The 22585-nt window shown below is 66.0% G+C and overlaps 2 protein-coding genes across 3 annotated transcripts; one reads left to right on the top strand and one right to left on the bottom strand.

The window, feature by feature from the left end:
• Positions 1 to 6: 6 nt before the first annotated feature.
• LOC138062523 (zinc finger protein 135-like) lies at positions 7 to 22324 on the bottom strand. Its single transcript, XM_068921120.1, has 10 exons — positions 22294 to 22324; positions 22069 to 22188; positions 21708 to 21980; positions 21007 to 21102; positions 17820 to 18239; positions 8420 to 9025; positions 6262 to 6417; positions 2703 to 2768; positions 1937 to 2038; positions 7 to 1724 (listed from the first exon to the last, which is right to left on the bottom strand). The coding sequence occupies exons 1-10, from the start codon at positions 22322 to 22324 to the stop codon at positions 874 to 876; spliced, it is 2721 nt and encodes a 906-aa protein (XP_068777221.1). The 3' UTR covers positions 7 to 873.
• LOC104152242 (ankyrin repeat and SOCS box protein 8) lies at positions 13657 to 20029 on the top strand. Of its 2 annotated transcripts, XM_068921095.1 has the most exons (5): positions 13657 to 13802; positions 15162 to 15321; positions 17097 to 17201; positions 17824 to 18463; positions 19731 to 20029. In XM_068921095.1, exons 1-4 carry the CDS (start codon positions 13687 to 13689, stop codon positions 18454 to 18456), a joined length of 1014 nt encoding a protein of 337 aa, XP_068777196.1. In that variant the 5' UTR covers positions 13657 to 13686; the 3' UTR covers positions 18457 to 18463; positions 19731 to 20029. The 2 variants fall into 2 exon arrangements, with proteins under 2 accessions (XP_068777196.1, XP_068777197.1); XM_068921096.1 differs by having other exon boundaries at positions 13719 to 13802; positions 17824 to 20029.
• Positions 22325 to 22585: the final 261 nt, after the last annotated feature.

The following is a 22585-nucleotide window of genomic DNA, read 5'->3' as shown; positions in this document are numbered from 1 at the left end:
AACCTGGGACTCCTCCCAAAGTGGAGTCATGCCAGGCGAAACAGGGGGCCTGCTCCAGCCCGAAAGATCACGCGATACAGACCGGCCTTATCTGAGGAAATCATGCTCTTCCCGATCCCGCAGCTCTCGCAGCGGGGATTCCCAAGATCCTCCGGCCCCCCAGCGCAGCTGTGGGCTGGCCCTGGCCCCTCTCGCTGCCCTTTGCACCAAGGTAAGAACTTAGCAAAGCCTCACCTGCCTTAAAACCCAGCACCGCTCTCTCCCCGATGCCCTCGCACAAGTGGCTCTGGGCTCTTCCCTTCGGAGGCGCCCCAGGCACAAAATAATCCACGTTCCCCCAAACAGAAATACTTTATTCTACAGCCGAGGCACTGTCCATCCGCACACCGCGTCCGACCGCCCGGCCAGGCAGCCCTGCCAGCCCCTGGCGCTGGTTCCCCTCGGCAAAGTGGCCGCCTTGCAGTGTAGTATGGCTTCTACCTTACACGTTCCCCCTCTGGCCCCCTCCCGCCCTCTACTATATACATCTATAGGGTCCAACCCCTACGGGTTCGCTGAGGTCGCGCGTTCCAGGGCTCGGCCACAGCGAGAGCCCTGGGGTGGCCGCGCTCAGCCTGTGTCTGGCCGGGGCAGGGCCACAAGAAGCACCGTGGACCTTCATTCCCGCTGCTGATGGACCAGGCAGCGTTTGGTGGCTGCTGGTTACCACAGTTAGGGTTCGTGGCCAGTGCCCGGTACAGCTCAAAAGCCACCCTCGGTGGCACTGTGGCCACAGGACGGTCCGCGGTCCCACCTGCTTGCGACCCAGCCGGCCACAGGCCAGCCCCGCGGTCGGCCAGCCCGCGGCCGCCCCCCCACCCCCGAGCCCCCAACTCAGTGCACGAAAAGGGGCTTGTGGACCCGCTTGTGGCGGTTGAGCGTGGCGCTCTTGGAGAAGCTCTCGCCGCACTCCACGCAGATGAAGGGCTCGTGCCCGTGGGCCTGGGCCCGGTGGCGTTCGAGCTCGGCGCCGTCGCGGCAGCTCTCGCCGCACTCGGGGCAGGGGGGCGGCTGGCTCCGGGCGGCGTGCACCCGCTGGTGCTTGAGCAGGTTGGTGCTCTGGGCGAAGCCGCGGCCGCACTGGCCGCAGCGGTGGGGCCGGGCGCCCGAGTGGGTGCGCTGGTGTTTGATGAGGTTCTTGCTCTGGGTGAAGCTCTTCCCGCACTGCCCGCAGGTGTACGGCTTCTCCCCGGTGTGGATGCGCTGGTGCTGGATGAGGTTCGAACTCCAGCTGAAGCTCTTCCCGCAGTCCCCGCAGCGGTACGGCTTCTCCCCGGTGTGCGTCCGGCGGTGCTGCACCAGGTGCGAGTTCTGGCTGAAGCTCTTCCCGCACTCCCCGCACGTGCTGGGCCGCTCGCCGGTGTGAGTCCGCTGGTGCCGCAGCAGCTTCGACCAGTGGCTGAAGCTCTTCCCGCACTCGTTGCAGATGAAGGGGCGCTGGCGGGCTCCCCGGTGCCGGCCCGGCGGCCCCCCGCCTCCCTCCTGCTCCTCCTCGCCGTAGCCCGGGGTCGGCCCGTCCGCCACGCAGCCCGAGCCGTCGGCCGGCGCCCGGGACCGGGCTCTGACGCCTTGCTGTGGCGCTCTCTTCTTGGCCTTGGGGGCCAGCGGGCTGTGCGGGATGACGGTCTGGATGATTTCGTGCTGCAGGACCTCGTCTTCGCAGTCGCTCACGATGCCGTCATCGGCTGCGGGGCAGAGAGAGGCCAGGGAAGGGGGCTGAAACCCAGAGCTGGGACCTTCCAGCCTTGAGCTAAGCCTGAGTCATCCCCGTGGGCATCTCCCAGCTCCCGTGCAGGCTTTGTCACCCTCCCTTGTCCCCTCCGCCTCTCCAGGGCTCCCCCCTCCCCACATTACCCCTGCGCCGAGGGGTCCCGGCCCAGCTTTGCCCCGTCCTCACCGATGTAGACTCTGCGGACGATCTCCGTGTCATCCGAGTCGTGGAGCTCCACAACGCAGGGCTCTTCCTGCTCCATGGGGAGGGCAGATGGACCCAGGCGTCCTGCGAGGGAGCGTGGAAACACCCCGGCCGTTAGCTTCCCTGGCCGCCTGTCCCTGCTCTGCGTCCCCCAACGGCACCGCGAGCCCCAGACCGGCTGGGCGGCCCCTAACCCTCCTTCGGCCTCGGCCATCTCCCTCCTGCGGTACCTGGCCTGGATGGCTCCAGCAGGCCCGATCCCTTGAGATCGTTAATTCCTCCCACCCGTTAAAAATTTGCATCTTGTTTCCTGCTTGGCCTTGGCCTGCTTCCCGCTGCTCGCGGGCAGGACCTGACAGCCGGGCTCAACGCCATCCCCAGGGAGCTGGAAACAGCCCGGAGCTGCTAACGCCGGGGCTCCAGCCCCACGGCGTGTCCCGCGCGGGGAGAGCGCTGGGGCTCCTCCAGCACCGACCCTCGAGGAGGAGGAGGATTTAGGGAGCCCCCAGGTGCCCTCGTGCCAGCCCGCTCCCAGGAGCCGCGAGGGACCAGCTCCTCCGGTCTCATCCGGCTTTGGGGAACGGCCGGTCCCAGGCATCCGGCTCAGGGCACGGTGGGAAAACGGGCCGTTACGGGCTGCGAGCGGCACCGGGAGGCTCCGCCGGCTCCCGGATCTCGCTCGGGGGCGGGAAGCGGGGGGGTGACACCCCGCTCCGCTGCGGCCTGCGCCCCCCGGCGCTCGGGGTACCTCGGCTCCTGGGGAAGTCGGCGGGTCCCGGCGCTGCTCCGGCCTCTCGCAGCCGCCTCCGGAGACCTGGAGGGGAAACACAGCCGGTTATGGGGCTGGAGCCCCACGGACGGATCTGGAATGGGGTTGGGGGGGGGGTTGGGTGCTGCCAGCCCCCCCCCCCGCCCCCCCCACGATGTCTGCCCCGATCCCGCACCGGGGGACTCAGCTGTGCGGGGCCAGGCGAGCGGCTCCCCCCGCAGCCATAGAGAGGGGGGCGGATTTGGGAAAAAAAAAACCAACCCAGGTGGGTTTCCCCCCTACTGCTGTCCCTGCGAGGACCCCACCCCCCCGCAGCACCCTGACCCCCACCCATTGCACCCGCTCGGGAGGGCTGGGAAATGGGTCCCACTCCTGGAAAGGGAGGAAGATGGGGGGGGGGGGAGATGGATGGGGGGATCCGGCTCCATCCCGGGTTGGGGGGGGGGATTTGCAGAACCGGATGCCCCAAATTTCCCACGCAAGCGGCAATTGCAAAGGTCGGGGGGGGGGACGCCCGGGGGGGGGGGACGGTCGGGGGGGGGGCCGCCGCCGGCTCGGTGGCCGAGGCCATCTTGCTGGAGCGGGATGGTGCAACCGGCCGGGGGGGGGGGGGGAGGGAGCCTGGAACGGGGGGGGGGGGAGGCCGCGGCGCACGGAACCCGCCCCCCCCCCGCCCCCCCCCGCCCGGCCCTCACCGGGCGCGGCCCCGCCGCGGAGCTGCCCGCGCGGCGGCGGCGGCGGCGCCTCTCGCCGCTTCCTGCCCGGAGGAGGCGGCGGCTCCGCGCCGGCGCCGGCCCCGCCGCGGCGCCGGAGGCGGGGGGGGGGGGGGGGGGAGGCGGCCCCGCCGCAGCCCGGTGCGCTCCGAAGGTGCCTGCACCCCCCCCCCCGTGCACCCCCCCCGCCAGGGTGCTCAAAGGTGCTTAATGCACCCCCAAAGGTGCCTGCACCCCCCTGCCAGGGTGCTCAAAGGTGCTTAATGCACCCCCTCCAAAAGGTGCCTGCACCCCTCCCAGGGTGCTCAAAGGTGCTTAATGCACCCCCCCCAAAAGGTGCCTGCACCCCCCCGCCAGGTGCTCAAAGGTGCTTAATGCACCCCCCCCAAAAGGTACCTGCACCCCCCCCAGGGTGCTCAAAGGTGCTTAATGCACCCCCAAAGGTGCCTGCACCCCCCCAGGGTGCTCAAAGGTGCTTAATGCACCCCCCCAAAGGTGCCTGCACCCCCCCCGGGTGCTCAAAGGTGCTTAATGCACCCCCAAAGGTGCCTGCACCCCCCCGCCAGGGTGCTCAAAGGTGCTTAATGCACCCCCAAAGGTGCCTGCACCCCCCCCGGGTGCTCAAGGGTGCTTAATGCACCCCCCCAAAGGTGCCTGCACCCCCCCCAGGGGGCTCAAAGGTGCTTAATGCACCCCCAAAGGTGCCTGCACCCCCCTGCCAGGGTGCTCAAAGGTGCTTAATGCACCCCCCCCAAAAGGTGCCTGCACCCCCCCGCCAGGTGCTCAAAGGTGCTTAATGCACCCCCCCCAAAAGGTACCTGCACCCCCCCCAGGGTGCTCAAAGGTGCTTAATGCACCCCCAAAGGTGCCTGCACCCCCCCAGGGTGCTCAAAGGTGCTTAATGCACCCCCCCCAAAAGGTGCCTGCACCCCCCCGCCAGGTGCTCAAAGGTGCTTAATGCACCCCCCCCAAAAGGTACCTGCACCCCCCCCAGGGTGCTCAAAGGTGCTTAATGCACCCCCAAAGGTGCCTGCACCCCCCCCGGGTGCTCAAAGGTGCTTAATGCACCCCCCCAAAGGTGCCTGCACCCCCCCCGGGTGCTCAAAGGTGCTTAATGCACCCCCAAAGGTGCCTGCACCCCCCCGCCAGGGTGCTCAAAGGTGCTTAATGCACCCCCAAAGGTGCCTGCACCCCCCCCGGGTGCTCAAGGGTGCTTAATGCACCCCCCCAAAGGTGCCTGCACCCCCCCCAGGGGGCTCAAAGGTGCTTAATGCACCCCCCCAAAGGTGCCTGCACCCCCCCGCCAGGGTGCTCAAAGGTGCTTAATGCACCCCCCCCAAAAGGTGCCTGCACCCCCCCCGCCAGGGTGCTCAAAGGTGCTTAATGCACCCCCAAAGGTGCCTGCACCCCCCCCGGGTGCTCAAAGGTGCTTAATGCACCCCAAAAGGTGCCTGCACCCCCCCCGGGTGCTCAAAGGTGCTTAATGCACCCCCAAAGGTGCCTGCACCCCCCTGCCAGAGTGCCCAGAGGTGCTTAATGCACCCCAAAAGGTGCCTGCACCCCCCCCAGGGTGCCCAGAGGTGCCTGGTGCACCCCAAAAGAGGGCTCCCCACCCTTGCCAGGATGCCCAGAGGTGCTTGGGGCACCCAAAAAGCCCAGGGTGCCCAAAGGTGCTTAATGCACCCCAAAAGGTGCCTGCATCCCCCTTTTGGTGCCCAAAAGTGCTTAGTGCACCCCAAAGGTGCCTGGTGCACCCCCAAAGGTGCCTGCACCCCCATGCCAGGGTGCCCAAAGATGATGCTTAATGCACCCTGAAAGGTGCCTGCACTTACCTTTGGGGTGCCCAAAGGTGCCTGGTGCACCCCAAAAGTTGCCTGCACCCCCTCCCCTCCGGGGTGCTCTGTGCTCCCCAAAGGTGCCTGCACGCCCTCCGGGTGCCCGGGGCACCCCGAAAGGCACCTGCACCTCCCTCGCCGGGTGCCCACGGGTGCCTAGCGCACCCCAAAAGTGCCTGCGGTCCCTCCAGGGTGCACAAAGACGCTGGGCCCCTTCCCGGGGAAACCGAGGCACGGAGCCGCCCTTTCCCCGCGTCGCCCCCCCCAGCGCCGCGGGACGAGGCCGAACCGCCTTTCTGAGCCGGCGCTACCAAGGACCCAGGCGTCCGGCGGGCCTCTCCCCGCCGCCATGCATCGTTGTGCTAACGAGAACCGGGGGGGGGAGCGGTTTGTGTCCCCCCCGCCAAAGCCCCGGCGTGGGCATGGGGGGCATCACCGGGCCGGGCATCGCGGCATCGTCCCTCCGGCCCCGGGCAGAGGGCGATGGCGGCGACGGGGAGGGAAGGGGGAAGGTTTTTTTTTTTTTTTTGGGGGGGGGGGGGGGGACGTGGCCCTTTTTCCAGCCTCTTTTGGCCATTTCGAGCGACGCGGCCTGACCCCGGCTCGTTCGTGCCCGCGTCCCCCCCGTCGCCGGCCGCCGGGGGCTCGGCTCCCCTCCCGGCCCCTCTCCGTGCCTCAGTTTCCCCCCCCCCCGGCCGCGTTTGCCAGGCACAAAGGAAACCGGAGGCGCCGGGACGCCCGCTGAAGCCCCGCAGCCCCGGCGAGACCCCCGCTGCCGGCGGCTCCCTCCAGCCCCGAGCCGGAGCTGGGGGCCCCGGCGTCCGGGCGGAGCGGGGTTGGGGTTGGAGGGGGGGGGCGGAGAAGGCTCATCCGGGATGGGGGGGGACGTTCCCGCTGCCCGGCCACCCCCCAAGGGCAGCGGTTTCTCCCGCGATGCCGCTTTCCCCCCCCCACTCCTGCCCCGCTCCATCGCCCTTCCCTGCGACTCACCTCTCCGAAGGATGGGGGTGCGGGTATGGCGGAGGTGGGGGGGGGCACCTGCTTTCGGGGCCGCTTCCTCTGGAATGGGGGGTCCCGAGGGCTGGCGTTGGCCCCCGGCCGCGAGGCAGGGCTTACGGGGGAGGCCGGGAACAGGAAGGTCCCAGCGTCATCCCATTCCCCCGGCCGTGCTGCCTGCTCGCAGGGAGCCGAGGCAGCCGGATGCTTTTCCGCTGGGCTCTTTGCAAGCAAAGAGGTGGGAAAGGCCGGGCAGGGATTGGGGGGGGGGGAGAGCGACCGACCCCCCGTCGCACCCCACTACGCTCCGGGGTCCCCAAATCCCCCTCCGGCCAGGGCGGGGGGGGGTGTCCGGCCCCCTCCGCCGATGGGAATCGCTGCTTTTACAGGCTTGGAAATGTTTCGGAGCTGCTTTAACCCCTGGAAAGGGGATCGGGGTGATTTTGGGAGGGGGGGGGCGGATGGCTTAAAAAATAACGAGCCGAAACCCAGCGCAACCCCCCCGCCGGGCTTTGTTTAACGGCTCCGGCTCCAGCCTCGAGCTTTTTCCATGTGCAAATAGCGGTCGAAAATGATGCAACGAGGCGAGCGCTCGCCTTTGTCGGCGGGGTGACGGCAAGCTTTCGGCTGCCCCCCCCCACCCCGGGGCTCCGGGGTTTTGGGCAACGTTTTAGCAAAACCTCTTTGCAAACCCTCGGGGCCTCGGCAAGCCGCCAAAGCCGAGGCAGCCCCCGGGCGCCCGCCCTGCCCCGGGGAGGCTCCGCACCCTCGGCCTCCTCCAAATTCGGGTTTGGCCGAGCAGGGCGGCGGCGCAGCCCCGGGCGCGGGGTGCTGGGAGCCGAACGGTGGCAGCAGCCGCCCGAGAAGCCGCTGGGCGCCGAGGCACGAGGACACCGGGCTCTGCCGAAGCCACCGCTCGGGGAAACCGCCGTTTATTTGAGTTATTTCGCGGAGCGAGGCGGCGAAACGCCCCCCCCCACCAAACCCCGGTGCTGCCTGCCCTTGTCGCCCGCGGGGATTTCGAGGCCGGTCCCGGGTGTTTCGGGATGTGAGGGCGGTGATGGCCCCAGGGATGCGGCGATGGCCCCAGGGATGCATCGATGGCCCCGGGGATGTGACGATGGCCCCGGGGATGTGACGATGGCTCCAGGGATGCAGCGATGGCCCCGGGGATGTGACGATGGCCCCGGGGATGCATCGATGGCCCCGGGGATGTGACGATGGCCCCGGGGATGCATCCATGGCTCCGGGGATGTGACGATGGCCCCAGGGATGCGGTGATGGCCCCAGGGATGCATCGATGGCCCCAGGGATGCAGCGATGGCCCCGGGGATGCATCGATGGCTCCGGGGATGTGACGATGGCTCCAGGGATGCAGCGATGGCTCCGGGGATGCGGCGATGGCTCCGGGGATGTGACGATGGCCCCAGGGATGCGGTGATGGCTCCGGGGATGCATCGATGGCTCCGGGGATGTGACGATGGCTCCAGGGATGCGGCGATGGCTCCAGGGATGCGGCGATGGCTCTGGGGATGTGACGATGGCCCCGGGGATGTGGCGATGGCCCCACGGATGCAGTGATGACCCCAGGGATGTGGCGATGGCCCCAGGGATGCAGCGATGGCCCCAGGGATGTGGCGATGGCTCCGGGGATGTGACGATGGCTCCAGGGATGCAGCGATGGCCCTGGGGATGCATCGATGGCCCCAGGGATGAGGTGATGGCCCCACGGATGCAGTGATGACCCCAGGGATGCAGCGATGGCTCCGGGGATGTGGCGATGGCCCCAAGGATGCAGTGATGGCCCCAGGGATGCAGCGATGGCTCCGGGGATGTGGCAATAGCCCCACGGATGCGGCGATGGCCCCGGGGATGAGGCGATGGCTCCAGGGATGCAACGATGGCCCCGGGGGTGCAACGATGGCTCCAGGGATGCTCCGAGCCCCGGGGCTCGTGCGGGACCCGCCGACACGACCTCCGCAAACCCACGGCGGCTCCCGTTGCAGCTCCCGCACCGCCCGGCCGCGGCGCCCCGTCCCTGTCGGCGTCCCGCGCCCGGGGTGGGGAGGGAAACCCCCAGCGGTCCCCCCCCCCCGAAACCCTCCCCATCCCGCCCGTCTGCCCGCTTCGGCGGCCCGGCCCGGCGCCCGTCACGCCGCGTGCAGCTTCTGGTGCCGGCGGAGCTGGGACTTGTGGCGAAAGGCCTCGCCGCACTCGACGCAGATGTAGGGCTTCTCGTCGGTGTGGGTGCGCCGGTGGCGGATGAGGTTGGAGCTGACGCTGAAGCGCTTGCCGCACTCGCCGCACGAGTAGGGCTTCTCGCCGGTGTGGGTCCGCTGGTGCTGGATGAGGGCCGAGCTCTCGCTGAAGCGCTTGCCGCAGGCGCCGCAGGCGTAGGGCTTCTCGCCGGTGTGGATGCGCTGGTGGGTGACCAGGTTGGAGTTCTGGCTGAAGGCCTTGCCGCAGGCGCCGCAGGTGTAGGGCTTCTCGCCGGTGTGCGTGATCTGGTGGCGCGCCAGGTCGGAGCTGCGGCTGAAGCCCTTGCCGCACTCGCTGCAGATGGTGGGCCGCAGGCGGGCCCGCCGCAGCCCCAGCAGCTCCTTCAGCGGCCGCAGGCCCCCCCGCTCGCGGCCCGCCGCCTTGCCCAGCCGCCGCGCCGGCCCTTTCCTCCGCGGCCTCGCCGGGCGCCCGGGCGTCTCGTCGCCGGAGGTTGGAGTCGCTGGCCGCAAACCCGCGGCGCTCGCCGGCCCGGCGCCGGCTGCGGGGGAGAGCGCAGCTGGGCGCCGGCACGCGGGGACGGGGCAGGCGCAGGGCTCCGGCCCCAGGGCGCCTTCTCCGTCCCCGCCATCCCTCCTCCGTCTTTGCCATCCCTTCTCCATCCTCTCCATCCCTTCTCCATCCCTTCTCCATCTTCCCCATCCTCTGCATCCCTTCCCCATCCTCTGCATCCCTTCTCCATCCTCTGCATCCCTTCTCCATCTTCTCCATCTCTACTCCATCCCTTCTCCATCTTCTCCATCCCTCCTCCGTCTTCGCCATCCCTTCTCCATCCCTTCTCCATCTTCTCCATCCCTATTCCATCCCTATTCCATCCTCTCCATCCCTTCTCCATCCTCTCCATCCCTATTCCATTCCCTTCTCCATGTTCTCTATCCTCTCCATCCCTACTCCATCCCTTCTCCATCCTCTCCATCCCTACTCCATCCCTTCTCCATCCTCTCCATCCCTTCTCCATCCTCTCCATCCCTACTCCATCTCCTCCATCCTTTATCCATCCTCTCCATCCCTTCTCCATCCCCTCTGTCCCTTCTCTGTCCCCTCTCCAGGATGGGGACAGCCATGAGACATCCACCTCCTCCTCCTAAGCCCAGATTTAATTCCCAGCTCAGCCAACACCACGTGTCCCCTGCCAACCCACCCTGTCCCTGCCCGGGGACAAGCATCCAGCCTGGGGGTGCGGCAGGATGCTGGCGGAGCATCCCCCGGAGCGCAGGGTGAGGGTCAGCGTGTTCGTACAGAGCCTGGCACCCAGCTGGGGACAGGGGTGCGAACAGCTCCGCAGAGGGGGTCTGAGAGCCCAAATTCCCTTTCCACGCTGCAGCTGGCTCCCCACACCCCAGGATCGGGGCATCCTGCACGCCGGGACTGGGGCATCCCCATGCTGTGGGATCGGAGCATCCCTAGCCTGTGGGAACGAGCCATCCCTGCATCCCGGGATCGGGCCATCCCTGCATCTCAGGATCGGGGCATCCCTGCATCCCAGGATCGGGGCATCCCTGCATCCCGGGATCGGGCCATCCCTGCATCCCGGGATCGGGGCATCCCTGCATCCCGGGATCGGGGCATCCCTGCATCCCGGGATCGGGCCATCCCTGCATCCCAGGATCGGGGCATCCCTGCATCTCAGGATCGGGGCATCCCTGCATCCCAGGATCGGGGCATCCCTGCATCTCAGGATCGGGGCATCCCTGCATCTTGGGATCAGGGCATCTCCACGTCCTGGGGTTGGGGCATCCCTGCACCCCAGGATCAGGGCCTCCCCACACTGCAGCAATGGGGCATCCTCGTGCCGTGGGATCAAGGCATCCCTGCATCCCGGGATCGGGGTGACCCGCACCGTGGGATTGCGGGATCCCTGCATCCCCACGCTGCGGGATCAGGGCATCCCTGCGCGCCGGGCTCGAGGCATCCCCATGCCATGGGAGCGGGGCATCCCCACAGCATGGGGTCAGAGCGTCCCTGTGTCCTGGGATCGGGGCACCCCCCGCACCCCGGGATCGGGGCAGCCCAGGCTGCAGCATCAGGGCATCCCCGTGCCATGGGCTCGGGACATCCCCGCACCCCGGGATCGGGGCAGGCCGGTGGGACGGAGCCCATGGGCCACCTGCCAGGGCACCCCGTCGTCCCCCGGAATAGGCTGTTCCCGGGGGCCAGACGCCGCTTTTGGGGGGGGGCTCACCTGAGGAGTTGCCCTCCGGCAGCTCGGCGTCCCGGGGCCCGAGGGCGGGCGGCTGCCCCTCGCCTTCCATCGCCGCCGTCCCGGCACGCTCACACGGGGAAACCCTGCCCCGGCGGGAGGAGAGAGCAGGCAAAACGCGCGGGGTGATGCCGGGGGCACCCAGGGGTGGCCCCAGCACCGGGGACCCTTTGCGGGACTGGGCTGAGGGGCGATCCCAGGGCAAACCGTAGCCCCTCCGTGCCTCAGTTTCCCCTAGTGATGCATAGGAAGGTGCTGAGGCTGCGACCCCCCCCCCGCCCCCGGGCCTGGCTCGTGCCGGATGCGACCCCCCCCCCCAACCCCGTCCCGCCGGCCCCCTCCGCCAGGAGGTGACGCAGAGGCCGCCCGGCCCACGGGGACCCCGGCACGGGGCAGAGCCCCGGGGCTGGGCCAACCCCAGCATCGTGGCAGGATGCGACCCCGGCGGTACCCAGCCACCCTCCCCTGGTCCCCCCCCCCCCACCCCGGCCATCGGCCCCGACTCACCGCTGCGGCCGGCCTGGCTGGGGACCGGCCTGGCGGAGGGTGTTTTTTTTTGGGGGGGGGGGTGAGGGGTGGCCGTGGCGGGGGGCGGCGGCGGCGGGGGGGGGGCGGCAACGGAAGGGCCTGGCCGTATGGCATCCCCCAGCGCCCGCGCGGCCCGTGAGCTCTAGGAGCTGGCGGATCGCGCAGCTCTATGGTTCGGTGCCTGGGCCGCCGCGGCCCCCCGCCGCCACGCGCGCCGGGACCCCCCCGGGGCTGGCAGGGCCAGGAGGGGGGGCGTGGGGAGGGGGCTCAGGGAGGGAGGGGGCTCCAGCATCCTTCCCCTCCTCCCCCCCCCCCAATCACCCCGGCATCCTGCCCCACAGCGCCAGGGCGGCAGCGTGGGGCAGGCGGGGCAAAGAAATGAGGGTGTTTGGGAAAGGTGACCCCCCCCCCGCAGCCTCCGGCCAGATGTTTGCAGCTGGAAGGGGGATTGGAGGCGGCGGGGGGGGTCTTTGTGCCCCCCTCCCAGCATCCTGCCCTGTGCCAGATGTTTGCAACTGGGTGGTGCTGGAGGGGGGTGGGGGGGTCCTTGTACCCCCCTCAAACATCCTGCCCTGTGCCAGATGTTTGCAGCTGGAGGGGGGATTGGAGCCGGCTGAGGGGTCCTTATGCCCCCCAGCATCCTGCCCTGTGCCAGATGTTTGCAGCTGTATTGCACTGGAGGGGGTGGGTGGCCTTGTGCACCCCCCAAGCATCCTGCCCTGTGCCAGATGTTTGCAGCTGGAGGGGGATTGGAGGTGGCCGGGGAGTCCTTATGCCCCCCAGCATCCTGTCCTGTGCCAGATGTTTGCAGCTGGGTGGGGGCATAGGACTAGAGATGGGGTTCCTCTGCCAGTCCCCGAATAGCCTGCCTCCTGCCAGATGTTTGCAGCTGGATGTGGCAGCTGGGAGGGGGCTTTCAGGGGGATACGGGATCTTTCTGCACCCTGCAAAATCCTGCCCTGTGCCAGATGTTCACAGCTGGATGGGCCCGGGGAGGGGCACAGGGCAAGGGACAAAGTCCCCCCCCCCGATATCCTGCTTTCTGCCAGATGTTAGCAGCTGGATGGGGCTTGGGGAGCGGGAAGGGGCGCCCTGCTCCCCAACGCAGCCTGTCTTGTGCCAGATGTTTGCAGCTGGATGTGGTTTCTGGAAGACGCGGGTGGGGATGGCGGTGTTTCTGCACCCCCACCCCCAAATTCCTGCCCTGCCCCAGATGTTTGCAGCTGGGGAGGGCTGGGGGGGACCAGGGCCGGGGCGGTTCCTCCTGGGTTACAACTCCCCACTGGTTCCCCGGCTGGTTACAGCCGCAGCACGGAGCTCTATGGTTTTAACCCTTGTGGGGCTGCGCGGCAGTGTGAAGGAGGGTCAGGCTGGCAGCCGCCTGTTGTTCAGCCGGTGAACTGGCTGCCCAGATTTGGAGCTTGTTTTAACCCGCTGCGGTGTCACCCGATGCCAGGGTTTCCACCGGCGCAGCGGCTCCCGTTGTAACCAGCGTTTCAGGAGCCCAAGGAGGGTTAGGGTGCTGCAAGTCCTGTTGTCGCCTTGTAGGGCTGGGCTGGGCTGTCACCGTGTCAGGGTGCTGGGTCACCCCAACAGACTGGGGTGTCACTGTGTCAGGGTGCTGAGTCACCCGCAGGCTGGGCTGTCACCCAATCCAGGTGCCAGGTCCCCCCAAAGCTGGGCTGTCACCCTGTCAGGGTGTTGGGTCACCCACAATCTGGGCTGACACCCGCCAGGCTGCCGGGTCACCCCCATCCCTCCGAGCCGGCTGTGACGACAGCCCGCTGGGGGTGTGCAAGGCCAGAGGAGCCGTCACGGTGTCTCGGACCCCCCCGGAGGTGGATCCAGCCCCCAGTCAGCCAGCGGTGGGCTGTGCCCAGGGGGACGGCAGCCCCAACCCCAGGTCCTCCCAGGGCGGTGACACCCCGCTGTCACCCGGCACGGTGACGTCCTGTCACCCGGTGTGCTGACATCCTGGTGTCACCCACCACAATGACGTCTTGTCACCCGGGGCAGTGATTCCTGGTGTCACCCAGCACGGTGACAGGACACCCTGGCCCGGTGGGGGGGGGGGGTGCCGCAGGCCCCGTTGCCATGGCGACGCCGGGAGCTGGGCTCCCCGGGACGCGCCGGCGCAGCGGGCAGAGGGCGGATTGGTGGAGAGGCGGGTGGGGGGGCGGGGCTTGTGACGTGTACCAGGATGGCGAGCGGAGGCGAGCCCGTTGAGGAGCCTGAAGCAGCGGAGGTGGGGATTGGAGGAGAGCAGGGCATGGGCGGGTGGGACCTCCGGGGAGAGAAGAAGAGCCGATTGGCGCAGAACCAGAAGGGGGCAGATCTAAGGCCGGGAGCCGGGCGCGGATTGGCGGAGAAGCAGGCGGGGGGGGGTGACGAGGGGGCGCGGCCGCTCCTTGCGCATGCGCCGTACCTGCGGGGCCCCCCCCCCCCCGCTTCCTCCCTCGCCCCTTCCCCTTCCGGGTGGCGGCGGCGGCGGCGCCGGTCGGTCCAGGTGGGCGTCGAGCGGCCGCGCTGGGTGAGTGCGGCCCTGCGGCCCCCCCGGGACCCCCCTTCCCTTCCCCGGCGGCTCGGCGCTGCACGAGCAGCTCGCACCGGGCCCGGGCGCCCCTCGGCCTCGTCGCGCAGCGCCGGTGGCGGGTGCTGAGGCCTAACCCCGGGGGTGGGGGGGTCTTGCAGCACGGGTGGGGGGTGCTGGGGCCTAACCCCGGGGGTGGGGGGGTCGTCCAGCACGGGTGGGGGGTGCTGGGGCCTAACCCCGGGGGTGGGGGGGGTCTTGCAGCACGGGTGGGGGGTGCTGGGCCTAACCCCGGGGGTGGGGGGGGGGTCTTTCAGCACGGGTGGGGGGTACTGAGACCTAGCCCCGGGGGTGGGGGGGTCTTGCAGCACGGGTGGGGGGTGCTGGGGCCTAACCCCGGGGGTGGGGGGGTCTTGCAGCACGGGTGGGGGGTGCTGGGGCCTAACCCCGGGGGTGGGGGGGTCTTGCAGCACGGGTGGGGGGTGCTGGGCCTAACCCCGGGGGTGGGGGGGGGGTCTTTCAGCACGGGTGGGGGGTACTGAGACCTAGCCCCGGGGGTGGGGGGGTCTTGCAGCACGGGTGGGGGGTGCTGGGGCCTAACCCCGGGGGTGGGGGGGTCTTGCAGCACGGGTGGGGGGTGCTGGGGCCTAACCCCGGGGGTGGGGGGGTCTTGCAGCACGGGTGGGGGGTGCTGGGCCTAACCCCGGGGGTGGGGGGGGGGTCTTTCAGCACGGGTGGGGGGTACTGAGACCTAGCCCCGGGGGTGGGGGGGTCTTGCAGCACGGGTGGGGGGTGCTGGGGCCTAACCCCGGGGGTGGGGGGGTCTTGCAGCACGGGTGGGGGGTGCTGGGGCCTAACCGTGGGGGTGGGGGGGTCTTGCAGCACGGGTGGGGGGTGCTGGGGCCTAACCGTGGGGGTGGGGGGGGGTCTTGCAGCACGGGTGGGGGGTGCTGGGCCTAACCCTGGGGGTGGGGGGGGGTCTTTCAGCACAGGTGGGGGGTACTGAGACCTAACCCCGGGGGTGGGGGGATCTTCCAGCATGGGTGGGGTGTGCTGGGGCCTACCCGTGGGGGTGGGGGGGTCTTGTAGCACGGGTGGGGGGTGCTGAGGCCTAACCCAGGGGTGTGGGGGGGTCTTGCAGCACGGGTAGGGTGTGCTGGGGCCTGACTGCAGGGGTGTGGGGGGGTCTTCCAGCACGGGTGGGGGGTGCTGAGGCCTAACCGTGGGGGTGGGGGAGTCATCCAGCACGGGTGGGGGGTGCTGAGGCCTAACCACGGGGGTGGGGGGAGCCCCGGGCCCGGTGAGGGGGGGCTCGGCTCGGTGGCGGTTGCCGGGGCTCAGGGGTCTCCCTCGGCGCAGGCCGCCCGGAGCATGCGGAGGCCGCGGCCGCCCGACCTGCACTATGTGGTACATCATGCAGAGCATCCAGAGCAAGTACTCGCTCTCGGAGCGGCTCATCCGCACCATCGCCGCCATCCGCTCCTTCCCGCACGACAACGTGGAGGACCTCATCGGCAGGGTGAGACGGGCGCTGAGGCCCCCCCCCGGGCTCCCCCCGGGGGCTCGGCCTGCCTCCGCCCTGCTCGCTCGCGCCGTCCCCTCCCCGCTGAGCACCTGCGCACCTGGGGAGCGGTGACGCGAGCGCGGCCCTTGGGGGTGGCTCAGCCCCCAGGTTTGTGTCGGGGCTTCCTGGGTGCGACGGCCCCGGCGGGGGCAAGCAGCCCGTGAAGAGCTCCAGAGATCGCGCGCTGTAAACACAGGACCGGCTGCTGTTTCTATTTTAACCTCTCTTTTTGCGTTCTCCGAACGTGACGCCATCACTGGGTTGGCGTTGATAAATACACTGTGGTTCAGGCCTCCAGGAAGGGAGCGATAGGGAGCAAGAGTCTGTTAAATTTTCTGGCTGTTGCTGCTTACGGGTGCCACAGAAAGCAGTCTCTCTTCTCCAAGTTTACCAGGGGCCAGCGAGCCCTTCGTTGCTGGGGCAGCAGCTGCTGTGTCTTGGCTTCTGGCCCTGCCTCGTTCAGCTGATGTTGTTCAGACCCTGCTGAGCCGCCTGGGCTGCGCAGTGCGTTAAGCACCTGGGGTTTCAGAGCTGTTTTGGGCTGCTCTATTTCTCCTTCAAACGAGTTTCAGGGGAATCTTTATAATTGAAAGGGAAGAGGTGGAACAGCCCCATGAGTTAACAGGCTGCCTCATGGCTCGGTGCTGGCAGGAAAGTTCCTGCCTCCGTCCGATCGAGGACAGGGTCAGGTTTATTTCTCAGCTGCAACCGAGCTCGGAGCGCTGCGTGCTGGACTCCTGTAGGTTGCCTGAGCACGTCTCAGCATCAGGGTTTCGTTCCTGTGGCTGCAGTTCATCCGTTGTTCAGCCCCGTGCGGAGGGAGTCTGGGAGCTTCTTGTCAGTTCAGATTACTGTCTTTTTAATGGCGGAGAGTCCTGTTTAAGCCTGACTGATCCAGGCAGCTGCTGGGCTATTTCAGCTCACAAGATCTCCACAAAGTGTATTAAATCAGCTCGGCGATTCAGAGGTGCCCTCTCAAAGCAGGCAGGTTCCCCGAGCTGAGTGTGCTCTGCAGCAAGGCAGTACGACGCGCTGCCTCGTGCTGCAGAGCCACCGGAAAACGCTTCTGGGTCTGAGGAGCAGCAGCTGAGGCTTTGTCAGAGGCTTGTGGATGGCTTTTAAACAGCTGCTGACTTATTCACGGGCGATATTGGAAAGGAGGCAGAGCTGCCTGCTTGGCCTGTCAGCGGACTGCATGATGTGCCGACCTCGCAGCAGCCTCTTCTCTTGGTGCTGGATCCTTTTAGCGCGGAGAGCCAGAGCAAGGACAGCGAGTGGCTGCACGGGTTATTCTGTACCTCTGGGGCATCCAGGTTTCTTTAAGAATTGCTTGGGGATGAATAATTAAATCGATGTATTTCTTAGCTCTAGATCAGCTGGGAAGGGAGCAGATGCACGTGCTGTCAGGCACTTCCGCTTTGCGAGGATGTCAGCCTGAGTGTGAACTCTTTGTGGCCAGAAGCATCTCTTTGGTATTTGCGCAGCACTGAGCACGAGGAGCCCTGGCTGGCGCCACATCCAGCCTCATAACAAACCTCGTGGGTTGCACAGGAGCGTTATGTATCCAGGATGTCTATTAATAAACATTTTGTAATGGGGCCTCGCTGGCTCATCAGCTGGAAGCAACTGGCCGGAGGATTGCTTCCGCTGCGGCGCAGAGGCCGTGATGGAAACAGGCCAAGAACAGGTGGGTTCGCTAATCCTGGCTGTGGTTTCCTGTGTTTCTGCAGGGAGCAGATGTGAACTGCATGCATGGCACCCTGAAACCGCTGCACTGCGCGTGTATGGTGGCTGACGCGGACTGCGTAGAGCTGCTGCTGCAGAAGGGAGCAGAGGTAAAAGCGTTTAAAAAATGCAAACGGGTCCAGGAAGTCGTGAGCGCACGAGACGCATTGCCGTGTTGCAGATGGGCTGTGATAAACAGCTGAAGTTTGAGCCTCCTTCTTCCCAGTGAGACAGAACTATCAATCAACCACGTTTTTAAGCTATGCCACTTTTGTGCTTTGTTTTATGTCAATAGCAGCTGTGCTGCTCCTTCAAAAGGCAAACGTGCTTTTTCCCAGCCAAAGTTATATCGTACAAGCAGGGAGGTCCTTTCCGTATCATCGAAGCGTTTGTGCCTGAGAGCTCACAGGCACCAGCTCGTCTGGGGAGGGAAAATAATTTTGTGGTGAAAGCCTAAAGGAAGAATTAAAAAGTTTTAGGTTTCCTGTCTGGTTTTTGGCACTTCCTCTAGGCAGATTGTACCCCTTCCCGTGCCTCGTTTTTCCATTCTGTAAATTGGAGATGAGGCATGCAAACGTGCTGCAGGAATAAAGGGTTTTGTGAAGCGCTGGTGAAACTTTCCCTGGCGTCAGGAGGAACAAACGGAGTTGGGTCAGTGCTGGGAGCCTTTGGGAAGCACCTTCACCAGCAAATTTGCTTTTCCCCATCTCCTCCCTTGCCCTTCTCACGCAGGTTAATGCCCTGGACGGCTACAACCGAACCGCCCTTCACTACGCCGCAGAAAAGGACGAGACCTGCGTCGAGATCCTCCTCGAATACGGCGCCAACCCCAACGCGCTGGACGGCAACAAGGACACCCCGCTCCACTGGGCCGCCTTCAAGAACAACGCGGAGTGCGTGCGGTCGCTCCTGGAGAACGGCGCCCTGGTGAACGCCCGCGACTACAACAACGACACGCCGCTGAGCTGGGCTGCCATGAAAGGCAACCTGGAGAGCGTGAGCATCCTGCTCGACTTCGGAGCCGAGGTCCGAGTGGTCAATTTGAAAGGTCAGACCCCCATCTCGCGGCTGGTTGCGCTGCTGGTCAGAGGACTGGGCACGGAGCGTGAAGATGCCTGCTTCGACCTTCTGCACCGGGCTATTGGACACTTTGAGTTACGGAAAAACGGCAACATGCCCCGGGAGGTAACCAGGGATCAGCAACTCTGCGAAAAGCTCACCCTGCTCTGCTCTGCCCCGGGCACCCTAAAGACACTGTCTCGCTACGCCGTGCGCCGCAGCCTGGGCGTACAGTTCCTGCCGGAGGCCGTGAAGGAGCTGCCTTTGCCCGCCTCCCTGAAGGAATACGTGTTGCTCCTTAGCTAAGCGAGAGGTGAGGCTCGGGGTTTTTTTTTGTGCTTGGCTTACAGCCCCGTTCCTCCCTGCTTCATAGGGGCAGCGACAATAACCAAATTAACCACTTGGTTTGTGACTCACGGATGCCGGACACCCCTCTCACCCCGATGGACAGGCGCCGACCGGTCGCCATCCTGGGTTTCCTCCTGCTCTGCTCTTCTGTCTGACCCAGCTCACTCGGGGCAGGACAGCGGGATCTTCCCGGGCCGCTTGCATCCGCGGAGCGGAAAGGCCCTGTGTAGTTTCTTTGCCTACTTGGCTCCTCCCAAGCTCTTCCCCTTCAGTTTCAGCCTTGAGCCACCCGCATCCTCATAAGACAACATATCCCCCTTGAACAAATGGCAAATTGTATCCCAGCTGTGGGATTAACTTTTTTTTTGGAGTTGGGGCAGACCTTGGCAAGAGCAGGGTCTTTTTGGGGAGGAGAGAAGAACGGAGAAAGGATCTTCTTTGTTTGCTAAAGGACTTGTGGCAGGAAATCAGGAGAAGGTGTTGCAGGAAGTCCAGGGAAAAGCACACCGCGAGCTCGTGTACTGAGTCCGTATGTTGCATAGTGGTGTGGGCTGATGCCTTCACTCAGAGCTAGTGTCTGCGCCTGTCCTGGCACAGCCACGGCTGCCTGAGCACAGCACCCTGCGCTCCCAACAGATGGTGAAGAGCTTGTCTGCAGCTCCTGATGCTTTGGGCAGGACCTTGGACTTCCTGTCAACACATGGGAGAGGTCTTTTTCCCCTCTTCGCAATTTTTAAGACCTGTCAGCCTTTTCAAGGGGAAGGGAGTGGGACAGAGGAGCCCCCAGTGCTTGGCAAACCAAGCACAACTCCTGGGGATGCTGAGAGGAGCATCTGGATCAAGGTGCGAGTTAAGTCACGATTTACTGTGGCTGGTGGAGCCAGGTCTGCAGCGCACCGGTCCCTGCTACTCGGTTAGGACTGATTCCTACCAAAACACTTCTCTGGGGCAGAGAAGCCATGGCCGCCCTGCTCTCGTTGCTCTCTGCTCTGCAAGTTTGGCATCCTGAGGTTGTAATTCCTGCAAACAGAAGAAAGATTTCCCTTGCTGTGCAGAGTAGGCAGCAGGATGAGCGCAGGATGCTCCGTACTCCTAACCTGAGGGGTTGGCTCATACCTACCGTGCAGTAACCTGTCTGAGTTCTTCCTTAATTTACCATTTTGATTTTGCACTGCCCACTCACCATTTCATTGTTGATTTTCATTTATGTGTGTGTATATATATTTTTGAAGGTAATGTGTAAACGCATTGGCAGCACGTCCGCGTGGGAAGCTGAGCAGGAATTCCTCAGGTAGTGCCCTCTCTGTGTTTAGCAAGTTTTGCTCTCAAAGGGAGCGTTCCCAGCACGTACTGTAGCCATGGACGGAGAGGCGAAAGGCTCCGAAGGAAGGAAAACAAGGCGATCTCCTCTTGAAATACTGCCAGAGCTTGCCGGGCACGGAGCCGCTGCCTGCCGTCTGGTTGTAGTGTCTCATGTGTCCACGTCTTGTATCCACAGAAATAAATGGCTCCCTGCAAGCCGTGAGCTGCGCGTGGGAAGGTTTGTGTGTTGTGCTGTTGCTGCCAGGGCTGGCTCTGGGTTTTATATAAATTTTAGCTTTGGTCCTGCTCTCCCCTCGCTGCTTTGAGCCACGTCTTCCCCCAGGGCCCTTCTCTCCCAGCCCTAACCACACCTCGGCTGTCTAGACCTCCTCGTCCTGTCCTCGTGCCCCCGCTTCTGCATGGCGTCACTGTGGTCAGCCCCGTCCGAGACCACTCCTGCGCGTGCAGACCCCCTTCTCACGAGACGCCCTCGCCCTGTCCGTCCCGTGCTGGCCTGCGCCGGCTCTGGGGGCAGCGCTGTGTCCGAGGAGCCATCCCATGCGATTTGTCTGTTCTTTTTGACGTCTTAATGACGATGCACCAACACTCTGCAAACCCTTCGTCCTCCAGGCAGAGCTGCCCTGCGCTCATGGCTGAAGGTGATGTGAGATTAGATTTCAATTACTTTATGGGATAAGTTTTGGGAGAAAATACAATTTTTTCTTCCGTTGTGCTGAGAAATGTGCGTGGGAGAAGTGTTGTGCCTTCGCTGGTGGGCGAATGTCAGAGGATTCAAGCACCATTCATGTTGCAACCACCGGTCAGTGGTGCTGGTTTACTGAGGCATCTTTAGGAATTTCAACTAGAGCAATGTCCTAGTACCTCTACCCAGACTGCTTGCTCTTGGGTCACTGCAACATCCTGCCATAATGCGAGCTGCTTGGGAAACCCTTTTCTGTTTAAAACACCACAAAATAACTAACTGCATGGCTTTCGAAAGCCCAAATTGCCCCGAGGAAACCATCAGCTTCAGGAACCTGCCCTTGTGCCACTGCATCAGGTGCCCTTCATGCACCCGGAGGGGCGCGCTACGGGCTTGTACAGGCCCACAAGGAGCTTGTGCTGGACCTGCAGGCTTGTATGGGCCCTTGCTGAGCCCTACGGCCTCGCATGAACGCTGTGCTGGGCTTTCTGGGCTGTACATGCCTGTGCCAGGCTCATACAGGCCTGTGCCAGGCTCATACAGGCCTATACCAGGCTCGTACAGGTCCATGCTGAGCTCATATGGACCTGCACTGGGTCCTAGAGGCCCATAGGGGCCCTGACCAAGCCTTACAGCCGTGCATGGGCCTGCACCGAGCTGGTATGGGCCTGCACGGGGCCCTATGGGCTTGTACAGACCCATGCCAAGCTTGTATTGGGGGGGGGGGGGGGGGGCGCTGCACAGGCTCATACAGCCCCTGAATCAGCTTGCCCCCCCCCCCAAAAAAACCTTCCCAGCCTGCTTTCAGGTTCGTGGGGGGGAAAAGGGGAGGGGGGGCAGCTCTGCTGGAGCATCCCCTTCCCCAGCCGCAGCCGAGCTGCAGGGAGCCCTGCTGTCCAGGCTCTGCTAGGCACCACAGCCCCCGCCCCCCCCCCCCCCCCCAAAAATCCCCCCAGCCCCAGCCCCGTGCACCTTCCAAGTCCAGGCCTCTCCCAGCTCGTTGCTTTAATTTATTTATTTCAGTCATTCATCAAACAGCATCAGGCCTCCCTCTGCCAGGGCTGGGGACTTGCTCGGGGGGGGGGGGGGGGCGTCCCAGGGCTCCTCGGGAGAACCCAGGGGGATGTGGGGGCTGCAGGGACCCTCAGAGCAGCCTGGGGGTCGCAGGGCTGCACCGGGGACCCTCAGGGCAGCCCGGTGGCACCCGGTGGGTCGCTCTGGGGGGTGCCCAGGGACCCTCGGGGCAGGCCGGCCGTGCCCAGCGGGTGGGGGGGCTGCAGCAGGACCCCTCGGGGCCGGCAGCGGTGGTGCACGTGCTGCGAGTAGGAGCCCGAGTGGGAGAAGCGCTTGCCGCAGCGGCCGCAGCAGAAGGGCTTCTCGCCCGTGTGCAGCCGCCGGTGCTCGACCAGGTGGTGCTTGTGCTTGAAGGCCTTGGCGCAGAGCGGGCAGCGGTGCGGCCGCTGGTCTGGGCACGGCTGTCAGGGCGCGCGCCCGATCTCCCCCTCCCCAGCCCCGTCCCTGCACCCCTGGGTGCTGCACCCAGCGCCCAGCCGGCGCCCCCGTACCGGTGTGCTCGAAGCGGTGCCGCAGCAGCGAGCTGCCCTTGCGGAAGCGCTTAGGGCAGAGCTCGCAGAGGAAGCGCCCGTCCGCGCCTTGCGGCAGCCCCTGCCGGCCCTCCGCCGGCCCTGCGGACGCCGGGACCCCCGCCTGCGGCAGGCAGCCGTCAGCTTAGCACCCCCTGCACCTGCCCAGCACCCCCCCACCCCAGCCCCACCGCCCAGTGCTCCCACAGCCTCCCAGTATCCCCTCAGCCTTCCTCATGCTCACCCAGGACTCAGTGCCACCTCCCAGTGCTCTCACACCCTCCCAGTGCCCCCCCCAGCACTCTCCAGCACCCAGCCCCACTACCCAGTGTCCCCCCCTCAGCTTTCCCAGTGCCCCCCAGCACCCAGCCCCACCACCCAGTGTCCCCCCCTCAGCCTTCCCAGTGCCCCCCAGCACCCAGCCCCACCACCCAGTGTCCCCCCCTCAGCCTTCCCAGTGCCCCCCAGCACCCAGCCCCACCGCCCTGGGCTCCCACAG

The sequence above is a fragment of the Struthio camelus genome, chromosome 28, assembly GCF_040807025.1.
Source record: "Struthio camelus isolate bStrCam1 chromosome 28, bStrCam1.hap1, whole genome shotgun sequence".
In the NCBI taxonomy this organism is placed as follows: domain Eukaryota; kingdom Metazoa; phylum Chordata; class Aves; order Struthioniformes; family Struthionidae; genus Struthio; species Struthio camelus.
The sequence above is the reverse complement of the archived record's forward strand: the minus strand, read 5'-3'. Positions and strand labels throughout refer to the sequence as shown.

Excerpts from the sequence above, each read along its gene's own strand:
- LOC138062523 (XM_068921120.1), bottom strand. The coding sequence starts at position 22,324 with ATGAGGAAGGCTGAGGGGATACTGGGAGGCT. Across the intron at positions 22,189-22,293 it reads TGAGGGGATACTGGGAGGCT|GGCCGGCGGAGGGCCGGCAG; the intron begins GTGGGAGCACTG and ends CGGCGTCCGCAG. Across the intron at positions 21,981-22,068 it reads GCACCGCTTCGAGCACACCG|AGCCGTGCCCAGACCAGCGG; the intron begins GTACGGGGGCGC and ends GCGCGCCCTGAC.
- LOC104152242 (XM_068921095.1), top strand. The coding sequence starts at position 13,687 with ATGCGCCGTACCTGCGGGGCCCCCCCCCCCCCGCTTCCTCCCTCGCCC. Across the intron at positions 13,803-15,161 it reads GCGTCGAGCGGCCGCGCTGG|GCCGCCCGGAGCATGCGGAG; the intron begins GTGAGTGCGGCC and ends CCCTCGGCGCAG. Across the intron at positions 17,202-17,823 it reads TGCTGCAGAAGGGAGCAGAG|GTTAATGCCCTGGACGGCTA; the intron begins GTAAAAGCGTTT and ends CTTCTCACGCAG.